The 9370-nt window shown below is 42.3% G+C and overlaps 1 protein-coding gene across 2 annotated transcripts; it reads left to right on the top strand.

Annotated features, from left to right (window-relative positions):
• The first annotated feature begins 2579 nt into the window (after positions 1-2579).
• On the top strand, positions 2580-9275 carry psmd11b (proteasome 26S subunit, non-ATPase 11b). 2 transcript variants are annotated; one of them, XM_029527554.1, is made up of 13 exons: positions 2580-2689; positions 3663-3764; positions 3923-4119; positions 5484-5541; positions 5980-6174; positions 7067-7211; positions 7366-7426; positions 7772-7834; positions 8012-8137; positions 8393-8428; positions 8527-8578; positions 8673-8815; positions 8900-9275. In XM_029527554.1, the coding sequence occupies exons 1-12, from the start codon at positions 2599-2601 to the stop codon at positions 8813-8815; spliced, it is 1269 nt and encodes a 422-aa protein (XP_029383414.1). In that variant the 5' UTR covers positions 2580-2598; the 3' UTR covers positions 8900-9275. The 2 variants fall into 2 exon arrangements, with proteins under 2 accessions (XP_029383414.1, XP_029383415.1); XM_029527555.1 differs by having other exon boundaries at positions 8905-9275.
• The last annotated feature ends 95 nt before the right edge of the window (positions 9276-9370 follow it).

Below are 9370 nucleotides of genomic sequence, written 5' to 3' on the forward strand. Positions count from 1 at the left end.
GGTGACTGCGGGGGTCGAGCCTCACCGGGTCGGAGGAGCGTCTGCCAGGGGAGATCCTGAAGGGTCTCAGAGCTTCAGCGCTTCTGGGAGCTGGGGGTCTCTGGGCATCTAAAGCCTGGAAGGAGCTTGGCCTCTGAGATGGGGGGGTTGGAGGAGGGGGTGGGGGGTGGGGGGGGAGTGGGGGGATGGAAAAGCGTTCACCTCGACCAAATCAGACTCTGTTGTGTCTCAGCTCTTTGTCTGAGTCTCCAGATGGCCACTGCTGGAAACAGAAAAGATCAATAATCAGAAAGATGAACGGAGAAGAGTCACTTCACCTTCACTGATCCATGTTTACAAGCACAGAAGTAACGATTGAATGTTCCAGCCATAATTATTCAGATAATATCACACATGAAGGACTGTCTGAGTGCTTTATCTGACAGCACCTCGGGCTTATTAGCAGTATTGATTGGACTCAGTAAGTGGTGGAATGGCTCAGCCTGTAGCTTATACTAATTAATTCCGCATAGAGTATAGATCCTCTTTGCTGCACATGCAAATTGCAGACAATCACCCCTGATAGCAAAAACAGCTTAGTGTGAATTTGTGCTCCAGCTCCTCTGCAGTGGGAAATAATGCACTCAAGATGATGTGGATTAGAGATTCAAAGCAAATTTACTCCACGTTTGATGAAAAAAAACGGATCCTATATGGTGCATTCGTGGAGAATCTATGAGAGCTCCAGATTTGATGAGCATCAGGCTCACACTAAAATGGAAGGCTGAAACGTAAACACCGTAAAACAGGTGAAGGTCGCTGTGGATGTTTTTTTTTTTTTTTTTTTTTTTTTTTTAGGAATCAGCAGATTAAAAGCGCAAAGTAAAGGTTATATCGTATAATCCCCTTACACCACCCCCCTCCCCATTAAAAAAAAAAGCAACAATAAAATACTAATTAACAGTGAGGCAGATGAATTGTATCTCTGCACGACAGATTTTCGCTGCAGCCTGGGGATGAGAGAGACAGTCGATGGATCGACTTCGCTCACTTGCGCAGGATCCAACCTGCTCGATCTCTCATTCCATCACCCTGCTGTGGGGGGTGGAGGGGGTGGGGGGGGTCCAAACAGCATCTATCCCTGTGGATTGATTGGAGTCATATTAAAGGACTAATTGGCCTTTTGTTGTTGTTGTTGTTGTTGTTGTCGTCATGTTGTGGAGTTGTGTACATCGGGTGCTCTCCATGGTGCTGAAACTGAGCATCTGCGTCAAAATGAAAATCTTGGCAGTGAAAGGCGGTGGCTTTAAAAAAGAAAGAGAGGAAAAAGGAAATCCTCATCCTTTCCTTCTGTATCCGATAAGATACCACATCATGTTTGTTTTCAAATTCGCACCCTAATTCCTTTCAATTTATACGCCTTTTTTTCTACCACCCCTCCGATTTGGACGTAGCTGCGCATCACCTGTTCTCACATATTATGGATCCACGAATCTGTGCAACTCTTTCAGCTCCAAAATGAAAAATCAAAAACAAAAACAAAAATCAACTTACCAAATCTCCAGTTTAACGCGAAAAATTAAAGGGATGATGCTCCGCGTCTCGAGCCCGTTGTTTGTTGTGTTTGTTGTGTTTGTTTGTTTGTTTGTTTGTTCGTTCGTTGTTTTATCAAACGCGATTAAGGCGTGAAACCATCTCGGAGAGTTTAAAGAAAAAAAAAATCAACAAAGAGAAATAATCCGAGCCGAGGCAAAAAAAAAAGGAAGAAGAGGAAAAAGCAAGCGGTGGATGAAGACGCCTGGTGTGCAGACGATGGCAGGCAGTTGTGGAATGGATGCTCGGATGAGGATGTGCTGCTGGTCCTCCTTCGGCCGTGAGATGCGGATGCTGCGAGGCGCTGATGTTGTGTTGTGTCACTGACTGTGTGAGGACGGCTGACGCAAAGGCGGTGGTGGGGCGCCGCTCTGCGCTCTGTGCGCGCTGCTGTCTCTGCTGGGAAACAGCTCCTCCTCAAACCGCACACAGCATGCGATCATGCAAGCTGAACCCGGTGAACTGCAGCGATCATCAGCACCGACTGCATGCTTCGTAAAGTGGCCAAAGGTTTGCATACAGGCAACCCCCTACTGAAAAAATGGAGCTTTGCGTCACTAGGTGGCCCCATTTTAATGCTTGCTTTGGCTTCACGCAGCAGAGGTTTGGTTTGGTTTAAAAACAAAATAAGAAATGATCACATCAACTTTCAAACCGAAGACACAACAGTTTGCCGCTGATATAAGGTTTTTGCTCACATTAATTTTTTAATTGATGTAATATGAGTTATGTTCCGCTGTCGTGACAGGAAACTACCTGGATTTTATTCTCTGCTGTTGCGTATTGAACAGTTCCAACTAACAGAAATCCAATTATCATCACCAGATTACACGTTGTAAATAAAATTAAAGCTCCTATAAATAAAAAATCAAAGGATGGGGATGAAAATGAGCTTTTAATAGATATTAACTCCTTTCATTATTGAACACTACATGTCCCAGAAGCCTTTGAGAGCTGACGTCACGGACGCTAAGTAACGTCGTCCCCGCACGTCGTTTTCATTCAGGCAGCATTTGAATAAGGAAGATGGCGGCTGCAGCAGTGGTTGAGTTTCAGAGAGCCCAGTCTCTCATCAGCACGGACCGCAACGCCTCTATCGACATCCTCCACTCGATAGGTGGGTGTTCTGGCGGAGGGGTCAAAGCCGACACTTTCCTTCTGACCGCTGGCGTCTTTTTCCTGCTTTCCTCGGTCGGTGTTTAGCCTGCTAGCTAGCAGCAGCCGGTGCTGACTCACTGCTGAACGGCGACTGCTAGCTGGTTGTTAGCCAGTTAGCTCGTTAGCAACCCGGCGAAGAGTAGGCCCAGGTGTTCAATATGAAGTATTTATTCACGGCGTCGTGTCTTTGACCGTGAAATGTTGTGTCACCGACCATATTTTCTCCCAGCTAACTACCGTTAGCTCGATTTTAGGGCTGTCACGTTAGCATGTTGCGGCTAACGTGATTAGCTTGTTGTCAAAAGCCTCTAAAATGTGTTATCCAAACATTCACTTCGGGTCATTGTGAGTTATTTGACATTGTTTTCATGTGAGTGAATGTCAGGGTGCCTGTAGTTGTGAACAAATTGAATTCATGCTACTGTTTACTTGATTATTTCTTTCCCAGAAGCACCACTGGCCATAAATTGCCTTGTCACACTAGCTGTCAACTGTCCTGACGTTTTGACAGATTCTTTATATATTCCTCAGTGGAACTGAAACTATTCATTTAAGATGTTGTCCATTAGTAAGAAAACCATCTAATCTACGTGTTGGCAGTGGTTTAAGTTATTTAGTAAACTTCAAGACAAACATGAGCCACGTCTGACCTCACAAACATTAGGATTAGATTCCGTTCCCAGATTAAAATCTCTTGTAAAGTAATTATAGCAAACATTTCGACTGTTGGTTGGACAATATAATTGATAAATTCCGCTTGTTGCAAAGTCTCTAAAGAACGTTTTTGCGACATGTTATAAACTGAAGTGTGATTAGTCAAGAATGAAAATAATTACTACTCCCATCCCTAGTTGTGAGCTTGGGTAAACACAGCCCTGAGTAAAGTCTTGGAAATTCAACACTGATTTCTGTTTTTGATCTTTGTTGGACAGTGAGGAGAGATGTTCAAGAGAATGATGAGGAAGCTGTCAGGGTCAAAGAACAAAGCATCCTGGAGTTGGGGACACTCCTGGCCAAGACAGGACAGGCTGCAGGTAATATTCAATCTGAAAAGGTTTTTGAGCAAGATGATCTCACTTCATTCTGCCTGAAGAGAATCTCATAGATTCTCTCTTAACTGGGTGATGTTATTTGTGACATCTTTTCACTCTTCAAACATTCACAATATCTCTTGTTCTGTGGTTTTCTCCAGAACTGGGGGGTCTGCTGAAATTTGTGAGGCCTTTCCTGATTTCTATCAGCAAGGCCAAAGCGGCCCGGCTGGTCCGCTCCCTGCTGGACCTCTTTCTTGACATGGAGGCAGCAACAGGGCAAGAGGTAGAGCTGTGTCTTGAATGCATTGAGTGGGCCAAGGCCGAGAAGAGGACCTTCTTACGACAGGCTCTGGAGGTAAGAAGAATCAGCGTAGCCTTGTGGTTGCTGTCAAAAGCCATGACAGCAAATTATAGAGCTCCAGCTGTGCCGATACAAACTAATCAGTTGCGGTACATTTGACATACAGATTGCTGGTAAATCAGAATTATCGACATGCTAATCCTTGAATGAACCAGAATTGTCCATTTGCTGTAGATAGATTTTTTTTTGACTTGTTAGCACTGACATACAATACTATTGATGATTGTGAAAACAGAAGTGATATCCCCAAACATAAATAGAAACTGTGTGATGGGTCTGATTCAACATGCTCTAAGTTAGAAAGTGGAGATGCTGTACAGATTATGCTTGAGCATTTGACTGTCTGTACTTATGTAATTCCATCACATCTGGCATTACTTTGGGGGAAAACCAAGTGAAAGCAATAAACTAGTGTGATGAAGCTCATTTGTAAACTTTGCCTGAAGAGAGACAAGAGACGCTAATACAACTACTACTCCTCCCTCCCAAACTGTGATGTCATCACCCTGCTGCGCAGCCAGAACATGTTGTGTGGCCGAATGACTGTCAGCAGGTTCACACTCGCAGCCAGAAATATCTGGAGCTTTTGGCTGAATCACAAAATATTGGATTAACAAGATGTCGTATAAGTATGTAATGTAATAGCGGCATCTGTAAATAAGTGGTGACTGAGAACAGGGACATAGCAGTTTGCCCTGGGCATCATAACATGAATAATGCGAAAGTAGTGAAAAGAAAACCCTGGAAACTCAAAACCTGTGAGACTACGCTCATTAGTAGGGGAATTCTACCTAAAAACTTTCAACATGACACCCTGCTGATTAAATGCTCCATAGCTAAAGTTTTAGAACGTCTCGGTCATTTAAACCTACCTTAGTCAGTGTTTCTGTAGAGGAAAAAGAAAAATAAGGAATTGTAATCAAAATTTTTGACTCATCTAGCAACTGAACACATTTCTGATGTTCTTCCAATAGAAATTCGATTTTTCTCAAAGGTCATCCCAGCTCTCTGTTGTACTCACAAGTTTCACATTCTCTAAAGTTCATCTAAAATCAGCACTGTGGGCTTCAGTCTGCAGACCTAAGCATTTTTATTTAGTATATTTAACCCAATGTCAGAGTTAGGTTGGCAATAGTTTGTCCACCTCCACCCTCTGGCACTTACCGTAAGAGGTCATTCAGAATCATGTAGGAGCTGTATAATTTAGTCCATCACTCTAAGAAGTGCGTGGGTGACACTTCAGTATCTTGCTGCTGGCCATAAATATCACCATAATGATGCACACTGAAGTTTATCTGTAAGGCAGCGGATTGGCACTGCTGCACTCTGCTTGTCTAACAGCACTCTCTTTTTCTTAGACACGCCTGATCTCACTCTATTTTGACACCAAAAGATACCAGGAGGCCTTGGCACTGGGTGAGTCCTGTGAGACGTGGCTTTCTGTTTGTAAATGGCACCATGTGTCTTCCTGCAGCCAAGACTTTACAAATGGCTGGACGCTGCTATTGGAGCTGACATGTTTAACAAACACACAGAGGACACAGATGTTTTCAAGTTCACTAAGACAGATAAATACTTCAAAAAGAGATTTTGTTCTTGTAAGCTTATTCCTCCATTGTGAAAGCAATTCAAGTTGCCTCTTTTTATTTAAATTTGACCTGAGCATTTGTTCCAATTTGACCCAGTTGGCAAAACACTGACATATTTTTACTCAGAAACATAGGAGAGAGAGAGCAGCACACATCAGGGCTATAATTGTACATTTACCCTCTAGGTATGTGCTAAGTGTTGTATAAAGTTTTTGCAACAGCTAATGTGCATGATATTAAAGCTCATTAACTGTCTTCCCCTCAGGCTCCCAGTTGCTCCAGGAGCTGAAGAAGATGGATGACAAAGCTCTTCTGGTGGAGGTCCAGCTGCTGGAAAGTAAGACGTATCACGCTCTCAGTAACCTGCCCAAGGCCCGTGCAGCCCTCACCTCAGCCAGGACCACCGCTAACGCCATTTACTGTCCTCCAAAGCTCCAGGCAGCGCTCGACATGCAGTCAGGTCAGATGCTTTTGCTGTTTTGACTTGTTCACCTGGGTTAAAGAAACTTATTGCTGATTTGCAGCTTTGCTTCAGGCAGCTCGGTAGGAAAAATAAAGTAGATTCAAATTTGGTAATCACATTTTCACTTGTCATCACAGAAAAAAACACAGACAGGACCAAATATGTGGCATTTCTTTATTATGCTACCGTGTACAAGTGTAAATAGTGAAAGGAGTATTTATTAAAGCAACTATGTGTTTTTATGTGATTATAGATGGTTCAGATTATTCTGATGAAATACATACTGCCCCTGGTCTACTCCAGTCTTATTTAGATAAGAGCCACTGGGACGTTGGACAGTCTATAACTGAGGGTGCAGAATTTAAATTCACTTTATTATTTGATTGTATCACGCTCGAGCATGCTTTTCAATTCCCATTTTCTTCCTTTCATTTCAAAAGGCATGACAAGTCTTGCAGTTTGAACTGATGAGTCCGTTGATTCTATTTAAATTGAATAATTTCATGGTGGTCATGCGTTCCATCAATAGAATTAAAAATGGGGTCTATATCACAACATACTAAATGTGACAGGGAACTTTGCACCAAGTGCCTCTTTTTCTTGAGGTTTTTTGTGCGTTCTTCAAATACTCAACTCATTTTACTCTGATAACTATCTCAGTCAGCTGTTTACGTATGCGGAGGCAGAAGCGCTGCGAGTGTATGATCGGGTCATGACTTTACAGGAACAGTATGAGTTGAATTTAAAATTCTGATGGCAACACCCATAAAACAACTACACCTTTAATCACACAATGTTTCTCCTCAGCTTGGCAAGTTTCTCCAGTCTGACATTTCACATGGCTTTGAGTGTAGATGGTAACAGTCTCATTGTGTTGTTTCTGCTGCAGGGATCATTCACGCAGCTGAGGAGAAGGACTGGAAGACGGCATACTCCTACTTCTTTGAGGCTTTTGAAGGCTACGACTCCATCGACAGCCCCAGAGCTATCACGGCGCTCAAATATATGCTCCTGTGTAAAATCGTACTCAACTCGTGAGTAGTGCTTTAAGCTCAAATTCATTAAAGCTTTCACCTTAGAGATAAGAGGGGAAAAGAAAGAATAAAGACCATGTAAAACAATATGAATTATACTACACACAATTCAAATTCAGATATATAATTGTTCATTTTTATGTTTTGCTTTCAGACCAGAGGAGGTTCAAGCCCTGATCAGTGGTAAACTGGCCCTGCGGTATGCCGGCCGACAGGCAAGTATCAGTAATGATCCACTCATAGCAGACGTGTGAAGCTATGACATCAGACGTTATTTTTCCTGAATATTTGTCCTGTTGCACACTGAGGAAATACACACAGTGTCTGTCAGGCGGTGGAAGATTTGTTCAGTGGAGTCTCTGAAACACCATGTGAACAAAACAGATCCAAATTGTACCCAAATTATTTTTTTAATGGCTGCTTCAATTTCTGTATTTATTTTTTGGTGAAAGATAACCTTCACTGCACTTAGATGTTCTGTTTTTATTTAATCTTTTTTTATTATTATTATTTTCTCTTAGAACAATGTGCGATTCCCTTTTCTGTGTTTATCTCTTTAGACAGATGCACTGAAATGTGTTGCCCAGGCCAGCAAGAACAGATCATTAGCAGACTTTGAAAAGGTAAGAATCCCTTTAGTCTGATCAAATCTTAACTCTTTGTTTACACAGTGGCATGATTAACTTCTGAAGGTGAAGGCTAGTGCCCAAACCCTTATGTTAATATTGGAGTTTTTGTTCTATTCTGCCTCCCTGTCAGAAGCAGCTCACATCTTTAAAGTCAAGGTTTTGTTTCTTCAGGCACTCACAGAGTACAAAGCAGAACTGAGGGACGACCCAATTATCAACATTCACTTGGCCAAACTGTACGACAACCTGCTGGAACAAAACCTCATCCGAGTCATCGAACCGTTTTCCAGAGTACAGGTAAAAAAAAACCTTTAAGCCCTTGTCTGCCAAAGGAAACTTTGAAACTGCGCTGCATCGATTTTACGAGCTTTCACCTCCGCATTTCGTTTGATTTTTGCACAAGTTTGTGTTCAGACAGGTCAGGCTTTGATGTTAGCAGAGTGGATTTTGGTGCAGTAATGGCCATGTCGGTTATATTCACACTGTGTAATCCTGTTGCATAAATTCATGATTCATTTGTAATTCAACTGACCTCTCTCCTTCTGTTTTCAGATAGAACACATATCGGGTCTAATCAAACTGTCAAAGGTTAGTCTCTTTGCAGTGGACTAATTTTCCCTTGGCATTAAAAGTATCTGATCCTTTAAATGTTGGTTTTATTTTTCATTTTTCTCTTCCTTCCACAGGGGGATGTCGAGAGGAAATTATCACAGATGATTCTGGACAAAAAGTTTCATGGTGAATTATCTTCTTTTTATCACACACAAGCACTTTCACAGGCGGTGCAGCTGTTTTTCAGTGTCCTGTAACGTATTTAATGACTCTGCTGCAGGAATCCTTGACCAAGGTGAAGGAGTCCTGATCATATTTGAAGAGCCGCCGGTGGACAAAACGTACGAAGCAGCCTTGGAAACAATTCAGAACATGAGCAAAGTCGTGGATTCACTTTACAACAAAGCCAAGAAGCTGACATAGGTAAAAACAAAAAAAGAAAAAGTAACATCACCATCACGTTCTTCTGTCTTCCCTGCTAAATGTTGTTCCCTTTCTTGTCCTCAGAGTAGATTGCCACGGCAGTGCGATGGAGGAATTGTGTGTGTTTGACCAGCGTGTGCAACATTTTAAGAAGGGGACAAGGGAGAGCAACACAAAGTCCTACAAACTGCAACAAACAGGATTTCCCCATCAAACTCCCCCTTCCTCTCCCTCAACGGACAATTTCATCACTTCTCTTGTTTGTTTTTTGGGTTATTTTTTTGTTTTTGTTTTTTTTTTGTTTTTCTCTTTAATTTTGATATCTCTTCAGGATTCTGTATAACACTCAGCGGCCATATCAGGCCATCAGGGAATATTGTACAACCACAATTAAAAAAGAAAAAAAAAAAAAGATGAAAAGGTTTAAGAATACATATGTTTATATCTGCTATAAGGTTTGGCTCACCAGACCTCAAGCCGACTCCACTGCAACCTCAAAGGTGCAACATTGACCTCTGTGGCCTCGGACTCTACAGCAGCTGCTGCAGACTAGAG

This window comes from Echeneis naucrates, chromosome 19, assembly GCF_900963305.1.
Source record: "Echeneis naucrates chromosome 19, fEcheNa1.1, whole genome shotgun sequence".
Taxonomy (NCBI): Eukaryota; Metazoa; Chordata; class Actinopteri; order Carangiformes; family Echeneidae; genus Echeneis; species Echeneis naucrates.

What these genes read in the sequence shown, in the direction of transcription:
- psmd11b (XM_029527554.1), top strand. Translation starts at nt 2,599, where the DNA reads ATGGCGGCTGCAGCAGTGGTTGAGTTTCAGAGAGCCCAGTCTCTCATC. An exon ending in CCAGGAGGCCTTGGCACTGG is followed by an intron (nt 5,542 to 5,979) that starts GTGAGTCCTGTG and finishes TCTTCCCCTCAG; the next exon opens with GCTCCCAGTTGCTCCAGGAG. An exon ending in AGCGCTCGACATGCAGTCAG is followed by an intron (nt 6,175 to 7,066) that starts GTCAGATGCTTT and finishes TTTCTGCTGCAG; the next exon opens with GGATCATTCACGCAGCTGAG.